Genomic DNA, 26,993 nt, shown 5'->3' with positions numbered 1-26,993 from the left:
TTTGTAGGAACTTGACAAGGTGATTCTCATATATTAATATGGAAAACTAAAGAAGTGAAAATAGCCATAAATATTCTTAAAGGAAGACTGTGGAAAATTCTGAAAGATATGGGAATACCAGACCACCTGACCTGCCTCTTGAGAAACCTGTATGCAGGTCAGGAAGCAGCAGTTGGAACTGGATATGGAACAACAGACTGGTTCCAAATAGGAAAAGGAGTACGTCAAGGCTGTATATTGTCACCCTGCTTATTTAACTTCCATGCAGAGTACATAATGAGAAACTCTGGGCTGGAGAAAGCACAAGCTAGAGTCAAGATAGCTGGGAGAGGTATCAATAACATCAGATATGAAGATGATACCACCCTTATGGCAGAAAGTGAAGAGGAACTAAAAAGCCTCTTGATGAAAGTGAAAGAGGAGAGTGAAAAAGTTGGCTTAAAGCTTAACATTCAGAAAACTAAGATCATGGCATCTGGTCCCATCACCTCATGGAAACTAGATGGGGAGACAGTGGAAACAGTGTCAAACTTTATTTTCTGGGCTCCAAAATCACTGCAGATGGTGACTGTAGCCATGAAATTAAAAGACACTAACTCCTTGGAAGGAAAATTATGACCAACCTAGATAGCATATTAAAAAGCAGAGACATTACTTGACCAACAAAGGTCCATCTGGTCAAGGCTACGGTTTTTCCAGTGGTCATGTCTGGATGTGAGAGTTGGACTGTGAAGAAGGCTGAGCGCCAAAAAATTGATGCTTTTGAACTGTGGTGTTGGAGAAGACTCTTGAGAGTCCCTTGGACTGCAAGGAGATCCAACCAGTCCATCCTGAAGGAGATTATTCCTGGGTGTTTATTGGAAGGACTGATGCTGAAGCTGAAACTCCAGTATTTTGGCCACCTGATTTGAAGAACTGACTCATTGGAAAAGACCCTGATGCTGGGGGGGATTGGGGGCAGGAGGAGAAGGGGATGACAGAGGATGAGATGGCTGGATGGCATCACCGACTTGGTGGGCATGAGTTTGAGTAAACTCCGGGAGTTGGTGATGGACAGGGAGGCCTGGCGTGCTGCAATTCATGGGGTTGCAAAGAGTCGGTCACGAGTGAGCAACTGAACTGAACTGAATGAGAGGAGGGCTTCCCAGGTGGTACTAGTGGTAAAGAATCCATCTGCCAATGCAGGAGATGTAAGAGATATGAGTTTGAGTTCTGGGTTGGGAAGATCCCCTGGAGGATGGCATGGCAACCCACTCCACTATTCTTGTCCAGAATCCCATGGACAGAGGTGCCTGGCGAGCTACAGTTCATGAGGTCTCAAAGAGTGGACACAACTGAGCATCTGATCAAACACAAATGGGAGGGGTAATGGTTCCATCAGATTTTAAAACATAATAAACATACAATAATTTTAAAAATTATAGTACTGGTGTATGACAGAGTAGAAAAAAGGAAAGTCTAAAATATACCAAAATAGAAATAAGAATTTAGTATATGCTAAAAATAGTTCAGGGGAAAATGAGTTACTCAATAAATGGTGTTGGGACACCTAGGTGGCCATCTGGGAAAACATATAAGGTTGAATCCCTACTTCATAATATTTATTTTTGTTGTTCAGTTGCTAAGTCATGTGCAACTCTTTGTGACGCCATGGACTGCAGGAAGTCAGGTGCCTTTGTTCTTCACTATCTCCGGGAGTTTGCTCAAACTCATCTCCATTGAGTCAGTGATGCCATCCAACCATCTCATCCTCTGTCGTCCCCCTCTCTTCCTGCCTTCAATATTTCCTAGCATCACGGTCTTTTCCAATATGTCAGCTCTTTGCATCAGGTGGCCAAAGTATTGGAGCTTCAGCTTCAGCATCAGTCTTTCCAATGAATATTCAGGGTTGGTTTCTTTTAGGATTGACTGGTTTAATCTCCTTCCCACCCAAGGGACTCTCAAGAGTCTTCTCCAGCGCCACAGTTTGAAAGCATCAATTCTTTGGCACTCAGCCTTCTTTATAGTCCAACTCTCACATCTGTACATGAATACTGGAAAAACCATAACTTTGACTATAAGGACCTTTCTAGGTAAAGCAACATCTCTGTTTTTTAATATGCTGTCTAGGTTTGTCATAGCTTTCCTTCCAAGGAGCATTTTAATTTCATGACTGCAGTCACTGTCCACAGTAATTTTGGAACCCAAGATAAGAAAATCTATCACTGCTTCCACTTTCTCCCCTTCTATTTGCCCTGAGATGATGGGACCGTATGCCATGATCTTCATTTTTTGAATGTCGAGTTTTAAGCCAGCTTTTTCACTCTCTTCAAGAGGCTCTTTAGTTCCTCTTCACTTTCTGCCATAAGGGTGGTGTTATCTGCATAACTGAAGTTATTGATATTTCTCCCAGCAATCTTGATTCCAGCTTGTGCTTCATCCAGTCCAGTGTTTCTCATGATGTACTCTGCATATAAGTTAAATAATCAGGGTGGCAATACACAGCCTTGATGTACTCCTTTCCCAAGTTTGAACCAATCTGTTGTTCCATGTCTTGTTCTGTTGCTTCTTGTTCTGCATACAGGCATATACAATATACAGCAAACTAAATTTCAGATGGATCAGATTTAAAGATTAAAAAATCAAAATCATGAAACTACTAGAAGAAATCATGGTAGATTTAAAACATAATGTTAGAGGAGGAAAGAACTGTTAAGGTATGACTTAGACCTGAGAAGCCAGAAAAGAAAAGAAGATAAGAGATAAGAGACTAGCTTTTGCATTAAACAAAGCATACAAAATAGGTAGAAAAATGGCAATAACTCAATAGAAAAATGGGCAAAAGCTATGAATACAGCTTATATGAAAGAAATACAAATGACTTCCAGATGAGAAAAATTAAAATGACAGTGAGCTACCTTTCTCCACTTACCAGTTTGGCAGCAGTAGAAAATTGTCAGCACACCTCATTGGCTTTCTCTTGCATGGCTGATGGGAGTTGGAGCTGGCACAATTTCTATGCAGGTACTGTGGTGACATGTCTCAAAACTGCAAATTCATATACCTTTTCCCAAGCAATTCCACATCTAGGCATTCATTCTACACATACATTTGCATATGTGTGAAATGAGAAAGGAATACTAGACATTAAAGAGACATGAAGAAAATGAAGACACTAGGTACTCATATGGAACCATCTCCAGCATACATGGTTAACTTTAAAAAGTAAGGCAAAGGAGAGTGTGGCTAGTGTGCTGGCATTGGTGTAAAACAAGAATATGTGTGTATGTGTGCACATGTACATTCATAGAATATTGATGGATAGCTGTTGAAGCTGGACGATGGGTACATGCCATAATATTTGCTGTTTTGTGTATGCCTGAAAATTTCTATAATAAAAGTAAAAAAAATACCTAGAATAATGGAATAAAATGAATATCTCTAGAAGGATACATAAGAAACTAATAACACTGGTAGCCTCCATAGGCACTGGAACATAGGAACTGTGTTTGATGGAGTAACAGATACACAAAAACAGGTGGTTAAACACACCGAGTTTATTTTTCTCATGTATTGAGATGTTTGGACGTGGGCAGTTGCTAGCTTTGGTTAGCTGCTGAAGGATACCAAAGAGAGGTTTTTATTACTTTCTTGTCATTTTCCTTACTGTGCCAAGATTGCAGCTGAAGCTCTGGCCATCAAATATGTGTTCCAGATTGGGAGAAAGAGACCAATATGTCTTATGAATACAAACAGGAAGATAATAAACCATATCCTTCATCATGCCCAAATAGGGTCTTCCCAAAGAAATGCAAAGATAAATGAATATTGTCAGGGTTATGGATTGCAGTGGGGATGTAACCTGGTCTGGAAGAAAGAGAATAAACAAGATTCAAGGACCTAAGGTCCCTGAGAGACTGTGTGGGGCAGAGCTGCCCCATCAACTTGGACCCCTCAGTTCAGACTTAAGTGAACAAAGAAAAATCTTCGCTCTTCCGTAAACCACCACATTATTGCTGGCCTCTTTGTTGAAGATGCCTAGAGCTGCCCTACATCAGCATCCATCCTGGGTGATGGGGCAAGGCTGCCCACGCAGCATTAGTTTCCAAATCCCTGCAAGGCACCTGAATGTGACTAAGGACCAGGGAAAAAAGTGGTAGTTGCTCAGTCATGTCTGACTCTTTGAGATCCCATGGACTGTAGCCCACCAGGCTCCTCTGTCCATGGAATTCTCCAGGCAAGAATACTAGAGTGGGTTGCCATTTCCTTCTGCAGGGGATCTTCCAGACCCATGGATTGAACCCAGGTCTCCCGCATTGCAGGGAGATTCTTTACCATTTAATTGTGCTATATCCATGCTGTGCAATGCTCAGCTGTAGTTAAAACCTTTCCCAGAGACACTTAGTTATATGAAGAGAGCAAGTTACAGAATACTCATATAATATGAGAAACTCTCCCAAACATATATATGTACCTTTATGCATGCAGATGTGCAGAAAATGTCAGGAAGAATACTTTGGGGCCTAGAGAGGGGCTAAAAGTATGTCTGCTTTATCCCTACTTAATATTTTTAAATGAAATTATATCCATTTTTTGATTGTGTCATTAAAAATAAATGTAACAGGATATTAAGCAGAATGTTTATACATTTAAAAATAATGGTAAACAGAATAATAATGTCATCTAGTGGGTTGGTATACCAGGACAGCATTCATTGCATTGAGTAAAAGAACTTTAAGAATGAAATTTAGTATTCAGTTGTTTGATTCCATTTAGGTCATAAATGTTTTCAGAAAAAGTCCTATGGGTAATTTTCATTTTGTAAGATTTTCCAAATCTCCAAAGTTATATATAACCGGGTTTGATAAATCATGTCTGATTCTGAAATAATAAAGAATTTGAATGTATGAAATAAAGAATTGAGTTTTAGAGAAAAACAAGGCTCTCAAGACAAACTAGACTTTTAAAAAATGCTTAAACTGCTAAAGAAAATTTAAAAGAAATCTTGTCACACGAAGTGCTATAGAGGCCGAAGGTTCTTGGTGACTAAAGACAATGGGTTTTTGAGATTTGACCGAACTGTTAATCTTAAATACAAATTTCCTTCTAGAGAACATGCTACATGTTCTCAAATTCTTGCAAAACATTAGAGGTCATGCTGAGGCCAGCATAAAGCAGGCAAATGTGCAGCACAGGGACCCAATGAATCAGTCACAGGCAACTGAGAAGCATGGTTCCTAAAAGTCGTAGGATGAAAGTGGATCACAAAATTATAATAATAGTTACACTTGGAGAAAATTTCAGAATGACTGAATCTCAGAAGTTCATTCCCTGACAGTGAGACATGGGATTTGGCCTTGGCCATCTTCTGTGCCCTTCTGTCAGGCTTGGTGTTGTGAGATTTTTTGAGGTTCAAGGTCAAGAGTCCCTATCCCACAGAATTTAACATATCCCATTCAGCTTTCCAGAGTGTAAGTGGCTCCTGGTCTGGGTCGGGGGGGTGGAGGCTTCTGAGTCAAGGTCAAGGCTGCCTGTGTTCCCATCCCCCAAGCCCTGCCACTCACCCGCTATTTCCCACTGGACTTTGAAGTGGCTGTTCTGGAACATTCAAAGGCCTGGGATGAAGCCGAACCTGAGCAGGTTTCATGGCCCATGACATGGCTGGGGTCTGGACCCCACCCTCCTGCCCTCACCCCTACCCAGCTCCCTGGGGCCCTTCCAGCCCTCCCCCAACTTTTGGAGAGTTCTGGGCTGCACCTCCCTGTGTCTCCAAGTCTATAAAATCAGCCCCCAGCTTGGAGGTGGGTGCAGGCCCGGGGATGGGGAATGAGGGTCTCCCTATGCCCCAACTCCACAGGACCGGTCTGACAGCCAGTGTCAGCCTCCTGCCCCCACCTGCACGTGCTGCAGAATCCTCTGAGCACACCAGTGCCTCAGCTCCACGGAGATGCCCGCCAACTTCTCGTCCACCAGGTGAGCAGAGTCATGGTCACTGCCATGGACTCCCAGGCTAGGCTGAGCCAGGGTGGTCTTTGGGATGTAAAATCAACAGGACCAGAGGATGGAGGGAGGGGGATTCGTTTGCTAATCTTATACTGTGTTTGGCTCTGTAGTTTTTTTTGTTTTGTTTTGTTGTTTTAAAGTAAAGTGTAACCAGATTCTATTAAAATGCCCAAATCCCAGGAGCCCAACTTGGCGAACACAGGTCACACTTGTGGTGACATTTTGGTTATACGTCTGGCTTGCTCTGGTGCTCTGCCCCCGGGGACAGGAATTGCATCATCTCTTTTGGAGCTTGGCAAACAGAAGGTGCTCAATAAGTGCTTGTTGAATGAAGTTCAGAAAAGGGGTGAGGGGTGAGGGAGTACAGGGTTTTCTCCACTGTCCTGTCTGAAAACTTTGGGGGCCATTTTTTTATTATATATTTTAAAATATCTGAATTAAAGCAATAATATGTGCTCAGTGGTTACAAGGTCAAACAGCTCACCAATGGGTAAATCAAACTCACAAATGCACAAACCCAAGCGAAGCCCAAGTCCCCCTCACATCCATTAATGGTGGGCAGGGCACTCTTGCCCACATGCATCTCTCCTTTCTCCCATCACCAATGTGAAGGCTTCTGCCCAGTCCTGCTAGGTCACTTCAGACTCATATCAATGATGCCCTTCAATGTGAGGCTAGTGGCAGCCCAGCCATTTCTTTTGAATGAAATGTGTTTTTAGCACAGAGCTCTGATCACGACCTGGGCCATCAGGGCTGGCACCCAGCAGATGCTTCGCCTCTCTTGGAAGAACTGGTGAGGGTGGATCTTGAAACAGCTCTGGAAGCATCAGGCTAGTGGGCTAGGAGACTCTTGGAACTAGTCTGCATTTTAGCAGAAGCACTTCCTATCTACTTACACACTTGCTATGGACTGAAGGTCTGTGTCTTCCAAGCACTCCCTTTCTACTTACACAATTGCTATTGACTGAAGGTCTGTGTCTCCTCCAAATTCATACACTGAAATCCTAACCCTCAATGAGATGAGATCAATAGGCGGGGTCTTTAAAGGGCTTCTAGGCCAGGAAGGTGGAGACTTCATGAATGGAATTAGTGACCTTATAAAAGAGACCTGAGAAAGCTCCCCCACTGTTTCCAACATGGGAGGACACAGCCACATATGCATGAGAAAGCAGGTCCTCACTGGATACTAGCTCTGCCAGCCATGATTTGAACTTCCCATGCTCTGGAACTGTGAGCAATCAAGTCAGTTGTTGAGAGGCCAACTAGTTCATGGTATTTTTACAACAGCAGCCTGAATGGACTAAGACAATGCCAGTGGCCTCTCTCAGGTGGTATGTGAGCTGGGCAGAAGAGGGCTGGGACAGAGGGCCATGGGTGGGTGACTCCTTAGCAATGAGGAATGCTTGGACGATGGCCCATGAGGTGGGGGTCTGGGGTCAGTGAACTCTCAGGTAAGACTTCTGGGAGGACTGAGTGGAGGGTGGTGTTGAGAGAAGCTCCAGGGCTCCGGAAGGCAGGGGCACTAAGAGAGGAGCAGAGATGAACATTCTTCACCCCCTATTAGAGGCCCACAGGACACCAAGAGAAAAGTCCCAGCCTGTCCCTTCTCCCCAGGCCCATTCTTAGAAAGTGGACCTGTGGCCTTGACTTTTGCACAAGGCAACTTGCCCAAACAGAGCTTGCACATGTTTGAAGGAAAAAGAGGTGAAATTCTTGGTGGCAAGCACATCATGATACCAGCAAAGCAAATGAGTGGTTCAAGCAAAGATGGCTGGGCTCTAGGTTGGGTGAGGCAGTATCACACCACCTGCCTGGAAGTTGCATTTGGGTAGAGTAATTGACAGGACCTGAGGGAAAGAAGACATAGGCCTTGCCTGGGCACCTCCAGGGAGACCAGGTTGGTAGGTGGAGTCATGCTCCTTTCCAAAATGCGGCTCTCTCCTATTGGGGCACATCGTGGCCTGGAAGGGGCCAACCCACACACTTCCTGGAGCCCATTTTTCACTTGGCCTTCCAGAATGGGGCAGCTGACTCCAAGGCAGAGCTCTGTTTGCGTTTCGGAGGGTCAGGGAACCAGCAGCCTGTCCTCGTCGCCTGCCTTTTCTCAGGCAACAGACGCTACAGAGGGGGCCAGCCACGGACCACCAAGAAGACTGACCTCCTCCCTCCCGCTCCTACACAGCCCACAGAGGCTGGACAATTCTTAAGTCTCAGAAGCCCCTTCTGTCACCCCATTTCTGATTCCTAGGGGGAGAAGCTAAGGGAAAAGCTGGTCTTCCACTTACACCTGGAATTTAGACCAAAGGGAGAGCCTCAGCTGTGGTGGATGGAGGCACCTGGCTGAATGACAGGGCCCTTCTACCAAGGGACGGCTCGAACTTCCAGGAAGACCAACTTTCTGTCTCCAGGGATCCCTCCTTCTCCTCTAGGCATCCAGCAGGCAGTTGGCAGAGCATGGGGGGAGGCAAGACAAGGGCTGGAGTCTAGAATGTGGAGAAAAAGGGAAGAACTGATAAATCAAGCTTTGACAAAATAAGTCAAGGACAACCAATGCCATTTAACATATATTTATTGAAATCTACTTGATGCAAGGCACTGTGCTAGATCTGGAAGGGGAATCAGATAAGAAGGGCCACCCCTGTCTTCTAAGAGCTCACAATCTAACGGGTTGGGGAAGGTGGGGAGAGCAAAGCGCTAGTGCAAGGCTGATTATAGTAACTGCTGTAAAACAGACAAATTAAGGAGACTGGGGAGGAAAGAGAAAAGAAAGCCAACAACCAAAACATGAACTGGGGCAAGGAATAACTGTTCTCAGTTCTGCAAGTAACACTGAAGGCCATGCTTGTTTAAAGAGACCATTTCTACTTTTGAAAACAACCACCTGAACAGATGCAATGAGAACTATACATTGTAAGTATACTAGCTATCCAGAAGTTATCAGTTTCCCAATCTGACAGTTGGGAAGTAGCTGGAAGTAGCTAGACACTTTCAAAATCAAGAATAGGGTGAGCAGTGACTTAACTCATTTCCCGGGGCAAACATGGGGTCAGGAAAGGAACAATGCCCAGACAGAAAAATCATTGGTCAAACTCAGCGAGACTGGGAGGCATAGATTTGTATCCATGTTAGCAAACAGAATGCCACATTGAAAAGAGGTGTTTAGAACAGTCAGGTGGGGCTTGGTCTGGGGACAAGGGCTGGGTAGGACATGAGGAAAGTCAACCATGTGATTCTTCTCAGGAAGTGGACAAATGGGGAAATGCAATTGCTCTTGACAGACTGTAAAAAGCAGAGGCCCACTCAAGCTGGCTCAGGTCAAGGGGGTCTACGGCAGGGACACAAGTGGACCAGGGCAGTTGCCAGAGATCCCAGAAGGGAACTGCCAGGCTCCCTTGTGGTGTGGGGGTCAAGGCTCTCTAAGGGTGCCCAGCAGGAGTCCATAGATCTTCAAGCTGGTGCTGTCTATCAGGCCAACTCCCCTAAATCCCAGGTGGCTCCCTCTTCCTTCCAGCACCAACTAGAAACTTCTTTGTTTTCTTATTTACACTTCACAGAGAACCCTAAAGATCTGGTCCATGTCTCCAGCTCTGTCGATCAGTTACTGCCTGTGAGTCAAGTGTTCAGTTCTGGTTGAATGAACATGACCTTGATGGGGTGGGGTTCACATAGCAGACAACAGGGCACAGCCCTGGGCATGTGGAATGCAACTCCACGCGAGAGAGATGCCCACCAGGACAGGGTGGGGCTCATTTTGGAAGCTGGAGAGTGGGTAAGACACAACTAATCCACACAGTTCATCTTATTAAGCAGCAGAAGTGGTAAACGGTTACTTTCTTCTGAAAATTTCAGCAAGTATTCAAAACTTTAATAAAAGTGATGGGAGGTTTTTTTCAGAATATAAGGACCCATTTTGAAGGACAGCTGGCATTCTACATAACCAACCTGCTCTCCATTTGCCTTGCAAAAGGAATACGTGTGATTAGAAAGAAAAATGAAATGAGGTAGATACATAAATGCATAGACAAGCACACATGACAGCAAGTCTGATCACATTTTGCATCTGATGTAGCAGGAGACCTAGAGAGTCCAAGGAAATTCACCCCCTCCCCCAGGGACCCGAGGCAAACACTGAACTCGGTGCAACTACAGGACACACGTTAAAGCCACAGAGAAAGCATGGACTTCACCCACAAACACAGTGACAGAAAAGATGTGTTCACTCTGGTGGGCGGTCTGTTCAAGAGAAAATCATAGAACTGAGAATGGAACAAAGGAAAGGAGGGCATGACAAGGTGCCGAGGTGCCAAGGTGCTGGGTCCTGGCTGGGGACAAGTGGAGCGGTGTCGACGATGCTAAGTTCTGAGTTAATATTGCATCTGGATCCTTGCTAAAACTCAGGCAAGATATGGCAGGCTACTTTCAGGTTGTGATGCCAGACTTGGCCCCATGGACGCCAACATTCATTACCAAATGACAGTTGCAGCAAAAGTATCATTAACAGCTTGAAAAGAGAAAACTGATGAGACAGGAAGTAGTGATTTCAGACATAGATTTACAACTATTGCAAGAACTGAGGCCCCCGAGCAGAAAGAATTGCTATGTAACAAGATCTGTCAGCTTCTCTCCAGCCTGGGGGTCAGGATGGAGATGTCGCAGAGAGCCACTGGTGTGACCTGGGGGGGGGGGCAATCCCGAGTACCTCCGGCTAAGGTCACAAGGGTCACTGTGGGACCCTGTTTCCCAGCCCCAGTGGGCCTGTCAGAAGGGTGCCCTTCCTTGGCAGGCTCTCAAGTTCCCCCTCTACCCCGGGCACACCTGCTGAGAAGTCACGCTACAGGGGCCAGGTTCTTGGCTAGCCCTTGCTGCTGTTCCTCCTGGGGGAGGCTGCTGAAAGTGAGAGCCCAGTCCCAGGATGACCAATTTCTATTTCTGTGCCACACGGGCTGTCATCAGAAGGGCATCATTGCCCTCCAAACCCTTGCTTTAACTGCCCCTCTTGGGCAAGGCTGTGGCAAGTCACAGCCCAGGCCTGGTGTGGCCATCAGAAGGGCAGGGTTGTCTTCAAGCCTTTGTTCTGTCACCCCCTCACAGATGTGGACACAGGAGGTGACATCAGAACACACTGGTGAATTTCCTCCTAGTCACCAAAAGTGGAAGCCACCAAACTGCTGACCTCTTTCTAGTTCCAGAATCACTCTCTAGCAAGAGGATACCATCCACGTGACAGCCATCAGTCGGTTGAGTCTTCGTGTTTGAGATGTCTGTTGGGTGGATCTGCTGCTCAGGCACTGAATCCACACCGAGCCATGGCCAAGGATCCCAGGAGCTGGAAGGTTGGCCAGCTGCTGCCAAGACCAAGTTTGGACCGCCCCATTGATCCTGACCCATAAGTGAGGTCCTGTCCCACTGCTGAAGGCCAGGGCTATGCTGAGGAACAGTCAAGAGTGTTCTGGCTAATCCAAGATGGAAATTCCTCTTGAGTGCCTGGGTGGCCAGGTTGGAAAGTCAAGTACTGCCCACAGACATGCAGAGTCTTCATCTTGGATGAGGAGTGAGCCTGCATCTCCGGCCCATTTCCATCCAGCCTGCCCACCTAGAGCATCCACCTTCTGGTGGGGCAGGACTTTCAACTTTTCATTTGTAATTCAATATCTAGAAGAAAATGTCATCATCTCTAACTACTGAAGCAATGGAAGTTACGATTTAACTGACAACAATGAACGCTTGGATATGTAAAAATCAAAAGCTTGCACAACAAAAATGTAATAAAACTGCTACAAAGGGCAAATCAATAAAACTGGCAAAGAGATAATCACAATTGATATAGAAAGAACTGCTGTATAAAGTCAATATATTCAAAGGTAACTTGATAACTGGTCAAAGGAGATGAACATACGATCTGCATGCGAGGAAACAGAAACAGTATTTTAAGCCATCATGTGAGAGAAAGAAGTTGAGACTAGGAGTCAGGGGCCCTGGGTTCATCCCCAGTTCAGATACTAGTGAGTCACAGAACAACAGCAATAACCATGGAGGTGATGGCAGATGACTTCACTGAGTGTGTACCTCTGTGCCAGGTGAGGCATCATGGTCCTTGCGATAACCTTAGGAGGTAGTCCTGTGATCATCCTCATTTTACAGAGGTGGAAATGGAGGATTGGAGAAGTACCATCTAGGCCCCATATCAGGAGAGGCTATTGTTCCCCCGAAGGAGGCATCAGCTTATGCTTAAGTCCTTGGGATGTTATTGTTACCATGGTGATCGTCTCTCAAATACTTGACTTTGAATAGTCCTGCTTGGGGATGAGACCCATTAGCCTGAAATAAACTCCAGTTGATGCTAGTTTTGGATAGGCATGGGAGTCACCAGGTTGAATTGGTTTAAGAAAAAAGGACACAAAAGAAATGTAACTCAGATTCAGTACTTCTTAAGAGTATGTGCTCACAATGACAAGTTTTTAATGCTTTAAAAAAGCCTTTTAAAGGTCATTTGAAAAAAGGAACACCTTATGTGGGTGCATTGTAGAACTACAGGACAAATTAAAAAAGGACAACCATCATTCTAATGTTACATGAACAGGTACTTATGGCTTGTGGGAGGTGATTTCTAGTGAGAGCCTTGTGCAGGGATTGTCACAGTGCTACGTGGCACACAGCTCAGATAGATGGAAGCCACTGGATGGGCTTTAAAAATGATGACTACAAAGGGGTTCTGAGGTTGGTGAAGACGGTGCGGTTAGAAATGCATAGGAGGAATTAGGATAAAATGATCTCATGGAGCAGAGTCAGGCAAGAAAGGAATATTTTCTAAATTAATATATTATCATATATAACGTGATTTATAATATGTATGCATAACTAAAATAATAAGTTAAATATTATAAGACATTTGATTATTCTATTTACAACCCTAAAAATTTATAAATTCAAGTAGGCCAAAAACTTTGGGGTGATCGCTCTGTTAGGGAAAGTCAGGATTCACAATCTACGGACACCATCGTTGAATAACTCTGGGTCTCCGTTTCCCTGAAGGGGGAGCGTGGAGGAGAACAAGCATCTCCATTCAGTTCCACCTCCCACATCCAGATTTCTCTTCTCTCATTCTCTGATTCAAGGCCTGTGGGTTTAAATACCTTGAAGGTACTCGAGGCCAATTGAACCAGCCAAAATCAATCAAAATGGTAAAAGCTACTCTCGATAGGCAAAATGGGAAACACAGACACTCATAAATTGCTGGTGGTAGTATAAATTGATTTCAACCTTTCTTGAAGAGAAAATATATAAGCACTACAAAACTGTTCATCTCCTTTGACTCTGCCCTCCCCCTCTAGGGACCTGGCCCCAGCGGGAATCCGCTGCCAGCCGTGGGACTGCAAGCCTTGCTTACTCGTGGTGGGTTGGCTGATGCTTCTGCAGCGCTGACCGCCTCTTGAACACGCGGCCACACTCGCTGCACTCACAGCGTCTTGCTCCACTGTGGGTCCTCCGATGGCGACTCAGGCCGGAGCTCCGGCGGAAGGCCTTCCCGCATTTGTCACATTCATAGGGTTTCAGTCCGCTGTGGATGCGCCGGTGTTTGATCAGGTCGGAAGGCCCCCGGAAGGCCTTGCCGCAGTCGCCGCAGGCGTAGGGCCGCTCCCCGGTATGGATGCGCTGGTGCTCCAGGAGGCTGGAGCTCTGCCGGAAGGCCTTGCCGCACTGGCCACACTCGTATGGCTTCTCGCCAGTGTGGATCCGCCGATGCTTGGTGAGCTCCGAGCTCCTCCGGAAGAGCTTGCCACAGTGGGGACAGCCGTAGGGCTTGGCTCCACTGTGGATGCGCTGGTGCTCGGCCAGGCCATTGACTCCTCGGAAGGACTTGCCGCAGTCATCACAGTCGAAGGGCAGGTGGCCGGTGTGTATCCGCTGGTGCTTGAGAAGTTCCTGGCGATCCAGGAAATCCCTGCTACACGTCTTACAGGCAAAGGGCTTCTCTGAAGTGTGCAGCTTCTGATGGCGGAAGAGGTGGGTATTGACCTTGAAGGAGCGGCCGCATTCCTCACAGTCAAAGGGCTTCTCTCGGCTGTGGACGCGCAGATGCTGACTGAGGCCTGCGTTCTTCTTGAACCTTTTCCCACATTCTTCACACTCGAAGGGTTTCGCCTCCTTCTCCATTTGCTCCCTCTTCTCCACGGCCCCGTCGAGGACCCAGCTGGGCCCCGGCTGGGGCTCTGCAGCCACGTGGCTCTTCCTGTGCTCATTTAACTCAGCCACCCCGTAAAAGACCTGCCCGCAATCACCGCACTCCCAGCCCTTCTTCTCACTGTGAATTCGCTGGTGCTGTACCAGAAGGACCTTAAGCCGAAAGGCATCCCCACACTCTTTACATGCAAAGTGATGCTCTACAGGCAAATTCTGGGGGCTTCCTCCCTTCCCTCCCGAGTCCCCATTCTGTTTGACCTCAGGGCTGGGCTCACTGGCCCTAGGGGAGCTTGTGGAGGCCATCTCCTGTGACTGTGCATCTTCATCCATCATTGGCTATTGGGTTGCCCAGATGCTTTCTGAAATGAAAACCACAAGACACTGCAGTCTCAAGAGGAGGAAGAAACAATCACAGCAAAACGAGTGAGTGTCAACAATCACTTTGCTCCTGAGACAGCTGCTGACCACTTGACAGGAGGTCACCAACCAGAAATAAGAACAGTAGATGGAAAGGACATAAGAGCCTGGTTGCTGGAAGCTCCCTCTCAAGGTGACTGAGGATCAAGCCACACCCCAAACATGTGGCTTCCTCCCCAAAGGTTCAGCTGGGCCTCCCCCATGATGCCCTGACATTTCTTTAAATTTTTTACTCACCTGAATGTTTAGCTCAGTCCACGTTAGGGGATGGTTCTGACTTGTTCCAGGTGAGAGACCAAGGTGAGGGTCAAAACAGGAACTCCTTCTCGTGGAAAAAGAAACAGGCAGTAGCAGCAGCCAGAGGTGATATCAGGTTAGGGCCTTTGAAGGGGAACCTTTCAATCCTCAAGGGCTGGAGTGGCTGTTCCCTTAGGCAAGTCATTCATTCATATCAAATGCCTTTCCCAATGGTCAGCTTCTTCCAGGGGCTGGATGAAGCAAGCTCTGGGTCTATCCACATAGAGCACCAGGTCATCTTCCTGAGGGGTGGATCCTCCCTTTCCCCTGTCCACTCTCCTCAAGGTCTGCACACTGAACTTGGGGTCCTTCCATAACTATCAAAGCTGACCCCTGGCAGTCTCTCCTCCTAAGAAGCTTCCCCACCTCACATATGCAGCCCCTCGTGGTGCAAAGGAACTTGCCATGTCAGCCTCTCTCAACAGTAAACTACAATAAAGTTCCCATAAAATTTACATAATTTGTGGGTTAAAAAAGTATTTCATTATGGTGGCCAGTTTGTTCTAACTTCTTTCTAAGCCGTTATGAGTTTGGAGGGACACCCGTTACTTTGACAGGTCGTGTGTAGCAGACCCTCTGTATTTCCTTACAGCCCATTCCCAGGGAGCATAAGCTGGAAGTTGGGCTTGTGTGGGGCTATGTCAGGTGCCCCCTTATCCCACTCCCAGCTCTGTAGGACCATGAAGCTGGTGGCAAATCTTGTGAAAGGGCTGGGGTCATCCTTACCCACAGATATCACGTTTCTTCAATATGCTGAGGTCCTCTGCTCAGGGTCCAGCCTCAATCACTCCCTTTGATGAGGTATTGTGCCACGTTACCAAATGTCACCGAATCCTGAAAGAATTCCCAGGAACAATCTGTCTTTCCATCCATTCTAGAATGAGGCAAGGGCAGTGCCAGTAACCCCAGGGATGAGAGGTGAGAGTCTAGAGTGAGTATACATGCGAACATGGAAATCTAAGTATAAGCCTCAAGAAGTCCTAGAAAGAGAACCTGGCCACGTGCCAGGAGACCTGGGCTATGGCCCTGGCTCCCATTGTCTTCCCAAGGGATGTTAGCTCAATCACTTTCCTGTACTGAAACTCAGCTCCCCCATCGGGATGATGGAAATCACAAACCCAGCAGGTATCCATTCCTTGGCAGACTCCGGGGAGAGAAGCAGAAAGAGGGAAGAAAGATAGCAGCTGGGGTTCAGGCCCTGTTGTGTGTTATGCTGGGGCAAGAGGCAGAGACCAACACTAGAATCAGGAAGCAGTGACAGGTTCCCAAGCTAGGCTGAGGGAGGCACAGCTCATCTGAGCCTCAAGCTCTCCAAGGGGGCACTGCCAGGACTTGGTTTCCCAGAAATGGTAAGGAGTTGGATAGGACTTGACTTCTTGGGTAAGGGCCAGACCCTGGGGATCAGGGGGAGCTAATGAAAGTGGAAAGAGCCGTGAGCGACAGCAGCTCTGCCTCTGAGTCCCATGGGATGAGACTGGTGATTTCCTTTTCACTTGTTTTAAATCTTCTTGAGTCTTTCCTTGCACAGAGGCTGACAGACAAGCTAGAATGTGGACATACCTAAGAAAACACATCCCAAACAGTGGGGAAACTGGGCTGGCAGAGAACTGATACAGGCAGCCTAGACAGAATCCAGACAAGACAAATGAATGTTAGCTCAGGCACAGAGAGAAGACAAACTCAGACTGAAAGCCAGTGGCAGGAATACTGGCTCTCAGAGACAGGTTGGCCATAGGCCTCCTAGCAATAGGCCTTGGAGAGTTTCATGCTCACACTGCACAGGAAGGCAGTGTTCCTCAAAAGAACATCAGAAGAAATAACTGGGAAGTGAGAGATCCTTTTCAACTTTGTAGGGGCAACAAAAAAACAGAGGCTACTAAAGGGAAGGGAACAGGAGCCAGGGCTTCCTGACTAGCAGTAATGCCCTCAAAAGTCCATACTCCACCCCACTGAAACAATTCATCAGGTGACAGCTTGCAGACAAGAACATTTCTGTGATATATTTGACAAAATGAAAAGTTGAACAATAGCTGGAAAAAGACACCTCAAAAAAAAAAAAAATCTTCAAATACTAAGTTGCTAAATAAAGGATCTGAACCACATGTGCAAGTTGCCGTTTTCTTTCAGATCCCACCACAGGTGTGTCTGCATCACAGACCACCCACTTCAGTGAGTTCACAGAAACAAGAACCCAGTTTCTGTTCTGCTATCAAGTCAATTCGGTTCATAGTTAAATGAAAAGAAAGCATTTTTACACTAGCTCAAGGAGTACAGAACCCAGATACTTCAGAAATACTTTTTCATAAAATTAGATGTTATATTAAAAGGGATGGACAGAGACTTCCACTTTTGGCCATGATGGAATAACAAGGAACAGATTTAATGTCTTGTCATAAATAAATACAAAACTGGACAAAATAGATGTGAATCAACAGTTTTAAGTATTGGACAGCAGGCAGCACTGGATGATGATCTTTGTGAGAAGAGAAACGAATAATGTAAGCTTTATCAGTGTCCCAGATATTTTCCGGAGGCAATTTCCAGACTTAGATTATCGGGAAAGGGGGACCAAACAGAGCTTGGTGGCTTTATTATCAACACAGACCAGCATTCAGGGGCTGAGGCAAAGCAGAGTTTCAGAAATGAGGGAGCTATGCAGAAAAAAGAGCTCAAATAAATCTTCACAAGATTCCCCTTGAGTCTTTTTTGACCACTAAGCCATGCATGCATACAATAAAACTCACAAAGACTAGGAAAACAACAACCAGGAAGTTGTAAGTTGAATAATTCCTAAGACACACAAAGGTAGGGAGATATTCAGGGTCCAACCAACCAGAGTATAGAGTTCTCAGAGATCATCTGAGGTATTCAGTAGAGAATCAGAGAGGCCATGCTTTAGTAGTAGGACTGATTTATCCCTGGAGCCAGAGTGACCCTGATCTGCTCTAGAAAAACATAAAAATAGGCCTTGAAGGGATGAAAACATTCCACAAGCAACTACTTTCAAAAACAAAGTCTAACTCTTTTCACAGTGAAACAACAAAATTCAGACATTTAACAACATAATCTCTATGTTCAACATCCAATAAATAATTAAGTAAATGCCAAGAAGCAGGGAAAAAATGTGACTCATGGAAAGGAAAATAATAACAGAAACACTCAGAAATGATCACTGACAGACAAGGATAACAGCTAGTTTAACAATGTATAACTATTTAAAGAAAAACAGGAACATAATGAAAGAAATGGATGATAAAAACAAAAACTGAATGGGACTTATTGAGGTGAAAATTGTAACATTTAAAATGAAAATTTCACTGGATGTGCTTAACAGCAGATTAGATACAGCCTTCTCTCCCCAAAATATTAGAAAATCTGAAGACTTAGCAATAAAAATTATCCCAAATGAAGATCAGAAAGAAAAAAGATATTTAACAGAATTTCAGTGACTTGGGGATAACAGAAAGTGGTCTAACACACATATAATTGGAATCTGAGAAGATGAGGAAAAATGGGGGGTGGGATAAAAGTATAATTGAAGAAATAATGGTTAAAATTTATTATTTTCTAAATTGGATAAAACCTAGGTCCAAGAAGCCCAATCACCCCCTAGCAAGACTAAACAAACACACAAAAACAAAACCAGAAAAAACCCCACACATGTACACTAAGACACATCATAATCATATTGCTGAAAACTAGTGATAAAGAAAAAAATCTTAAAGCAGCCAGAGAATAAAAGATGTAGTATACAAAGGAGCAAAGATAATAATAACTGCTGACTTCTTATCAGAAAATGTGCAAGCCAGAAAACAACTGCATGGCATTTTTAAAGTGCTAAAGGGGAAAAAACATGTCAACCAAGAATTTGATATTTAGGGAAAGTATCCTTAAAAAATGAAGGCAAAAAAGAAACTTTTTTAGACAAAGAAAAGCTGAAAGAATCTGTCACCAGCAGATCCACACAATAAGACATATTTAAGAAAGTTCTTCAGGTGAAGGGAAATGGTGCCAGATGGAAACTTGGATCACAAAGGAATGAAGAACACCAGGAATGTAAATATGTGCTGAAATATAGAACACTTTTACATCTTTAAGAGAAAGCTGAACATTTAGAGAAAAAAATAGTAAGGCAGTATGGGGTTTATAGGGCTTCCCTGGTGGCTCAGGGGTAAACAATCCACCTGCTAAAGCAGGAGACGCAGGTTCGATCCTTGGATTGGGAGGATTCCCCTGGAGAAGGAAATGGCAATTCACCCCAGTATTCTTGCCTGGGAAATCCCATGGACAGAGGAGCCTGGTGGGCTAAATCTATGGGGTTGCAAAAGAGTTGGACACAACTTAGCAACTAAACAAAACCAACAATTGGGGTTTATAACATATATAGAAATAAAATATAAGACTGTGTGCTTTAGGAAACCCTCCAAGCCTCTGATGCATGGCAACAGTGGAGACAGAATACAATTCTAAACAAATAATCCAAAAGTAGGTTAAAAAAACAAATGAAAATGAAGAGTTAGGGCAAGCAGAAACAAACAGCAAGAGGCAAATGTAAACACAACCATATGGATAGTTAAGTTAAATATAAATGGACTAAACACACCAGTTAATTTGCAGAGATTATCAGATTGTATATTTTTTTAAAACTCAATTATGTGCTGTCTACAAGAAATTTTAAAGTTAAAGACTTTAAATGTAAAGAGAGAGATAGGTTAAAAGTAAAAGGATGGAAAACAATACAGTATAACCAACAGGAAGAGTGTCAGTAATCCCAATGTCATAAAAACAAGAGAGAGACCTTCCTGAAGAATCCTAGAACTCAGAGTAGGAAGAAAACTGGTGAGCTCAAGCATAAAATCAATAGGTTGTAAGGGACAAGAAAAAAAAAGACATAGGACAAAAGATAAATAAGTATATGAAAAGGAAAAAAAAACCAACAGGTGGCCAATACAGCATGATACACAGCAGATTACAAAAATTTGAATCCTCCTTCAAATAAGATTATAGGCAGACAGTAACTGTTTATTAAAAAATCACAGATTGTAGAGGAAGGGGAAAGAACAGTATATATTTGCATTTTAATGAAAAAAAGGAATAAACTGAGAGTGACTCACAGCTAATGAGCACATCTAGACTGCAATGTGCACCACCCTGGGGTAGAGTCCAGGTCTAGAAAGGTCTTTAGCTTTCTGTTTCTGTAATGAATGTTTAGTAACCAAGCTGCATTTCTTTAAAGTAACCAGAAAGGAACAACAATTTTAAAATATTTCAGTAGACTTTGGGTAAGAAAGATGCTCAGCATGCTAGAAGACAGGGCCGAGGCCAGGAAGACAAGAGGGAATAGTCCTTGAAGCTGGGTAATGTCCTGAGGTGCCCACACAGGCAAGCCACAACAGAGGAGGGCTGGCAGAAATGCATGGGCAGTCCCAGAAAGCTTAGAGGCAGGTCCATGGGATTGTGAATTCCTGGAATCATTCCCCCAAGCTATAAGCAATATGACAGGTGTAAGGGAAAGCCTCCTTTGACCCCAAAGTCCACAGAAACTCTACTTCCATCTTTAAGTGACTCCCTAGTGTGTGAGGGAAGCCCTAGGTGCCCAGCAGCCAAGCCTTCTGTAACCCGCTGTCCCCTGGGCAGGGCTTCCTTCTTCCTGGTATACATCTGATACCTGGTTTGACTTTGGCTTCCAATACAAAATGAACTGGTCATCGATTATTTACACAGTTCATTCTAAAAAACTGACTTCTGATTGACATTGAGGTTTTGTTGCCAAATGGAATGAAGAGGAGAACATCTCACCTTCACCTTCTGAGCAAGATGGTCTGTTATGAGCCTCACCTCACTGCCCTCAGGCCAGAGACCTAAGGCCTTAACCCACTCCAAGGCCCTGGCTGAGCCCACCAGACCCATATGTCTCAGTCAGTCCTTCCAGACGCTCAGCTTTCATCCCGTCCTAAATACACCAAGGCAATAATCCTGAGAGCCTGTGAACCTGCCTCAGGTGGCTCCTTCGAAGAATTCGGGCCTCACTCAATTGCCACCTCCTCCAAATGTCTTCACTCTCTAGCTCCATCCTGGTTTACTTATAATACGTTTCACTACCTAAAACTTACCCTCTGAAATTGCTTGTTTTTACCTGATTCTCCCTGGGGAAAATGTCACCTCTCACAGGATAGGGCCCTTCTCTTTCTTGGCCACCCCTGAATCCCCAGCATTCAGGGGGCAGCAGTTCTTAGTGCTCAGTGGACATGTGACATCCTGTGGGGGAGGGGTGAGTTACATAACTTTCATTAACAGAGCACGTACTATGCATTTGGCACTGTGCTTCTCCCTTCACAGGCTTCCCTGGTGGTGCACTGATAAAGAATGTGCCTGTCAATGCATGAGACGCAGGTTCAATCCCTGGGTTGGGAAGATTTCCCTGGAGGAGGAAAGGGCAACCCACTCCAGTATTCTTGCCTGGAGAATCCCATGGACAGAGGAGCCTGGCGGGCTACAGTCCATGGGGTCACAAAGAATCGGACATGACTGAAGTGACTGAGCATGTAGATACTTTTCCTTTAAATGTGCAAAGAGTTGGAGCGACTGAGCGACTGCTTCCATTTTACCGAGAAGGAAGAAACAGATCTGAGGGGTGAACTAAATTGCCTAAGATTTGAGGCATCTTGAGCCACACCAGAGAAGAGAGGGAAGTAATATGCCACAAAGTAATACCTAACACTGGGCCTTATCCAAAGGCCAGGCTACTGTGTCATTGAAGCCTAATGGTATTTATGGGTTTAGGGGACTTGCTTTCAGTCCCATGCACAACAGATACGTCATTCTCTCACTCACGGTTTTTCCAAGCCACCCATGCTTAATTGAGCAGGTCCTCCTGAAAAGTTCCCATTTAATTGAGCGGATCCTACCAAAGTGTTTTCACTTAATTGGCATGAAGTCCTGGAGACACAGCCCCCAAGTGAATTGCTAATTATCTTCTCCAGTGTAGCAACAGGACTGGCCCTTCCTGTACCAGGCTTTCCCAGGGGATTTAACCCAACTGCACTTCAGATCACCACCCACAGTGACAAAAGACTATGGACACATGGAGACCGTGACAGACAGAGGCAAATTCAAAGGTGTCCATAAAAATGGGAGGGGAAAAGTGAGCCCTACTTTCACAAAAGGAAGATAAACTCTGCATAATGAATCAGGTATATTGGGGAAAACCTTTACGAGACACAAAGGAAGATCACTTAAAAATGATCCACTGCAGTTAAAAATAAAATCATCATCAATCCTGAAAACAATCTGATAATTCAGAAGCCATGTCACCCAATCACTCCACTTTAAAATGGTGGAACTAATCTGGAAAAGAAGCTGGGCTCCATGACAAAAGTGACACACACAGGTGTCTACTGCCTTCCAAAGGTGGACCTTGGGAGATCAAGGTCAAATCGATTCCAGGCACAATATGAAAACCATTGTCGTGTACTCGATGGATACACAGGGAGATCCTGACCTTGAACGTGAGGCACTTTCACTCACCATGGACAAGCATACCCAAATCTTTTAAGTGCACTCCTTTGCCCAACCAGCAAAGAGAAGTCGGTAGAAAGACTGTGGGAAAACAAATCTTGGCCTCTTAATATAAACAATATTATCTTTCTTCTTTAAGCAGGATCTTTAGTGTAGTCTAACAACTCTATGCTCCCAGAGAATAAAGACTTTATTAGGTTGACTGTGGATTCCATTCTGGAGCTAGCCAAGTGCCACAGACTCTGCAGCTGCTTCACAGACACATTTCTGAAACATCATGCTTCCTAAAACCTGAGAGTTCATGTGAGTGAATAAAGGTTCCTGATATGTGCTTTAGATGGCAATGTAAATTTTAACCAACTTATTTAAATCCAATTTTCGGTATCCAATCAGAAACACTGAAAACCAAAACAATCATTTCACCCTGATTTGAAAGAACAGAAATTAACAGCTGAATTTAATGTAGCCAAAAGCCAACATTTGTCACAAAAGCAGGGAATACTTCAATGTCTTCTGGTCACCTTGGAGCTTGGGACCCCTACTAAGGGTGTCTGGTTACTAGGAAAGGTCACTTCTGAGCCTAAGAGATCAGCAGTAGACTGATTTCATGGCACAAGTAGCCAGGTTACCTCCTCAGCAGGCGCCAGTCTTCCCTGGGCGATGGGAGCAGGGGAGAGGGGGCAAAGCCACGCAAACTAGAACTGGCAGCTTCCAGAAACTTTGAAGGGGTGCCAGAAGCACCTGGTCTCCCTGAAACATCTAGATAAGGACCGAAGAAGAATGTCCCCAGACCCTAGAAGATAACAGGTGGCTCACGGTGTTCATTTCCGTTCTGGGCCAGAGCAAAAATGCCCTGGAGGGAATCTTTATAGATCAAACAAGAGACTGCACTTTCTATCATCTAATTCAGATAGGAGGCTTCAGCTCCCTCTCCCATATCTAACCCTAATCCTAAATCATCCTATTAATCACCTGGATTCCCAATTCTCCTTACTGGATATCTGTTGTCCCTTAAGTTGTGTTGCTCAGATCAAGAGAACTATATCTGGACAAAGATGGTCCAACAGCACTGGCATATATAAAAATATAAGAGCTTCCAGAACCAAAACAATACTTATCACCACCTTGCATCCCCATGAGGTCTTCTAACAGCATGGCCAGCTTTAAGGCTAGCAGATCTGGTCTATAAACATCCAGCCTTACCCAAAAGAGACATACAGAGATGGCATCGTGTCTCAGAACAATTCTGAGTGATTACTCAGGCAGGTAAAGTCCTACCTGTTGGACTAAAATAATTTGGGAGGACAGAACTTGGGGACAACTTCTGGGAACATGTCTTTTTGGGTCACAAGTGTTCAAAGGACAGGCTGTGAGACTGAATACACTGTTGAGATACCAATCCACCTGAGTCAGGCAATTCTGGGATGCCAGGGCCTGAGCTCTCAACTCATCCAGCCAGGATGTGGCTACAATGCCCATTTGGGCTCACCCTGTACTGTGCACATGCACTGCTACTAGAATTGAATTCTAAAGGGCCAGTAGAGAGGGTGTCTCACCGGGAAAGTCTGTTTCTCGGGATGTTTGCGTCTGTGTGTGCTTTTTTCTGTGTGCGTGGGTGGGAGGCATCTGTCTCTGTCTTCTCCAGTTTTCCTCTCTCACTCTGCTTGGGCACCTGCCTCTCTCTGTTTAGGTTTCCATTTTCTTTGCCTTCTATAAAAAGCCAGAAGGTAGACCAGAAGGGGATTTTGTAGTGTTTGTTGTACTTAATTGAGGGAAGGTTTATGTTCCCATTTCCCCAAGAAGATGCATGCTATCTTACTGAAAATGAAAATAAATTTGAAGTATAGCTTCATTTAAGTTACACTGTCCTGGATATGAATGATTCTAAATGGGGATGAGGGATGTTGTGCAAATACCAAGGGGCTCTGGGCCAGTTGTGGAGTCCAGGCAAATTAGGGCCAGAGTAGACGGGTGTGTTAGACCCCTGGCTTGGGGTGTGCTAACAACTCAAGGAGCAGAGTAGCAGGTGTAGGTGGGGATGAGAAATCTGCATTTTCAACCAGCACTCAGGATACTGGGATGCAGAGTTGTGCCTTGTTAACACTGGGCCCATCTAGAATCTGGAGGCTTCCTCACCTCCAGTGCTCAGCAGACAGGTTTCTGGCCCATGAGCCTCTTGAATGGGATGCCACTCTCTGATGACTGTCAGATCTCTGCGCAGGGAATTCACACTTTCTAGTGATTTTCTAAGGGGTTTCTCACCCAAAGAAGGCTGAAAATCAGTGTTCAATAGAATTCTAAATGCAGATCCTAAGACATTTTTGAGAGAATGGATTGGACTGCGCCAGGTACTGTGCAAGCTGCTTTGACTTAAAGGCCCAGTGGGGGAGGGAGGATGGGGGATTGGGTGAGGCAGCATTAGTACCTAGAGGGGGTGCTGTTCTAGCAAGCCCATCTGAAATCCTTTGGTAAAAGAAAAATGTCAGGTCTGAGGTTGAAGAGGAAATATTTCACTGACCAAGGAGACTAGAGGGGGCTGATGGCCCCTGGCTGGGCCAACGCTGGCTGGAGGGTGTCAACTGGAACAGGGTGGGACTTCTGGGAAGAGGGCCAGTGTGTGTGGGGGGGTGAAAGGGACCATGGGCTTTTTTGCTGCAGGCCTGTGTTGGGGGGGAGGATGGAAAAAGACATGTAATTAATCAACCAAATATAGACTAGAGGAGGCAGCAAAGGAGTTTGGTGGTGGGCACTTGAGAGGGAGATGTAGCCCGAGAAGGGCGACAGAAAAAGCTCTGTTCAGATCCAGGGCCTTGGGCTCGTATTCACCAGCAAGGGCTGCCCCTCCCCCTTCCTCACAGCCCTTGGGCTCTAGGCTACCCCCTCACCCTCCCTGCCAAGCCGAGGCTCGATCCCTTCCTAAAAGGAAAAGAGGGACTCCGCCTGCAGGAACCGTCCCCAGTACAGCAGGAACCGTCCCCAGTACAGCGTCTCTGGCTGCTGTTCAGCCCCTCCCCCAGACGGGGGAAAAGCCCTTTAACACACACTCCCCCACACAACGCCCTCTTCCAGTCGGCCTTTTCTGCGCTTGGGGCGGGAGATACCCCTCTTTCCATAGTGGCCAGTTCCCATTCCCTAGTGTCACTCCCAAAGCAGCGTAGGCCTCGGCACGTCCAGCGATTCCCACCCCTGACCATCGCCCCCTGCCCGCCGCGGTAAGGCCTTCGGCCTCCTCTTGCCCGCCATCTCGGACCTGTCCCCCTCTCCAGCTGGCCCCAGGGCAGAGCAGCTTCCAGCGGGAACACAAACGCTCCTCTTCAACAAGGTTTGGCCGCCTTCTGCCCCCCTCCTCCCGCACACTTTCTGGAACACTCACCCCAGTTCTGCACACTCTCCTGGGCCGCCCCCTGCACATCCTCCCGCGGCCCAAATGATCACCCGAGCCCCGCACATTCATCCGCGGGCCCCGCACATTCATCCGCGGTCCCCAGCACATCCTCTAGCGGCCCGCACGCTCATCCTGGCCTCGCGCACCCTCCCGGGCCCCGCGCACATCCTCTTATGGCCCGCACGCTCACCCTAGCCCGGCGGCGGGCGACGCGCAGCTCTTGGCGGAACAGCGCAGGCGAGGCCCAGGCCCCGCGTGGCAGGAAGCGCCACGGAGCAGCTAGCGCACTGCTGAGCCCAGCAGCCCAGCGGCGCGTTTCCGGAGCCGCGGGCGCCGCCGTGGGTAGTGAGAGAGCAAGGCCCCGCCCCGACTCCGGCCCCGCCCGGCCCGCCAGTCTCGATTGGCCCGGAGAGGGGGCGGGACGGGAAGGGGGTGTGGCTAAGCCCGGGTTTGGGGAGGGTCAGGCCCGACCCTGGGGGAGCCGCGAGTGCAGGCCAGAAGCTTCGGTGGAGGCAGGAGGCGTGGAATGAGAGTACTAATGAATGAATGAATGAGTAAACTAGCGAATGAACTGACAAGCCTACGAAGGAGGGAACGAAGAAATGGACAGGACCCCTCCCTCTTGGGCGCCTTTAGAACGGGAATATGGGTGGGTGGGGGGGATGAGAAGGGAGGGCGAGGCAGAGCAAAGCCAGCCTCCACTGGAGGGATTTAAGTGCCTCAATCATTCATGCAAGGTTTTGTGAGCCCTAGCAGTGCCAGATACTGAGAATACGGCTGTGAGCAAAACCAGGCTACATCCTTGCTCTCAGGGGGCGTGCATTCGGCTCCCAAGGGCTCCTGTGAATGTGTGTGTGTGTGTGTGTGTGTGTGTGTGTGTGTACGTGCGTGCACATGTGCTCGAGTAAAGATGGAAGGGAAACACATTTGAGTAAATTTCAAAATAGCAGGTCATATTATGAAAAGAACAGGATTCTTGGATCGGGGTTGCTGCAAGTACTGACAGCTGCTTCCAGATGAATATCTGCCAGTCAACAAAGATCTGAGAAGCTGCAGTGCTCTGCAGTGTTCTAAGCCCATCCCTGCTTTTTTTGAAGATTCCTGTTTCATAAAGGTCATATAACAATAATAAACAAGGGTCAACAAACAATTCATAAGAGTAAGAACTGTGAAGAACATCATTTAGGGTGGTGTTTGGGAGTGGTGGGAGGGA

The 26,993-nt window shown here is 46.2% G+C and overlaps 1 protein-coding gene across 3 annotated transcripts; it reads right to left on the bottom strand.

Moving 5' to 3' along the window:
* Nucleotides 1–8,533: 8,533 nt before the first annotated feature.
* Nucleotides 8,534–26,088, bottom strand: ZNF275 (zinc finger protein 275). Of its 3 annotated transcripts, none has more exons than XM_065915779.1 (5): nucleotides 25,971–26,088; nucleotides 15,604–15,711; nucleotides 14,818–14,905; nucleotides 13,370–14,522; nucleotides 8,534–11,634 (listed from the first exon to the last, which is right to left on the bottom strand). In XM_065915779.1, the coding sequence occupies exons 4-5, from the start codon at nucleotides 14,494–14,496 to the stop codon at nucleotides 11,628–11,630; spliced, it is 1,134 nt and encodes a 377-aa protein (XP_065771851.1). In that variant the 5' UTR covers nucleotides 14,497–14,522; nucleotides 14,818–14,905; nucleotides 15,604–15,711; nucleotides 25,971–26,088; the 3' UTR covers nucleotides 8,534–11,627. The 3 variants fall into 3 exon arrangements, with proteins under 3 accessions (XP_065771851.1, XP_065771850.1, XP_065771853.1); XM_065915778.1 differs by having other exon boundaries at nucleotides 14,818–14,902; XM_065915781.1 differs by having other exon boundaries at nucleotides 8,534–14,522; nucleotides 14,818–14,902.
* Between the last annotated feature and the right edge of the window lie 905 nt (nucleotides 26,089–26,993).

The sequence above is a fragment of the Muntiacus reevesi genome, chromosome X (genome assembly GCF_963930625.1).
Source record: "Muntiacus reevesi chromosome X, mMunRee1.1, whole genome shotgun sequence".
NCBI lineage: Eukaryota > Metazoa > Chordata > Mammalia > Artiodactyla > Cervidae > Muntiacus > Muntiacus reevesi.
This window is presented reverse-complemented; position numbering and strand designations above follow the sequence as displayed.

Coding starts and splice junctions, on each gene's coding strand:
- ZNF275 (XM_065915779.1), bottom strand. CDS start 14,496: ATGATGGATGAAGATGCACAGTCACAGGAGATGGCCTCCACAAGCTCC.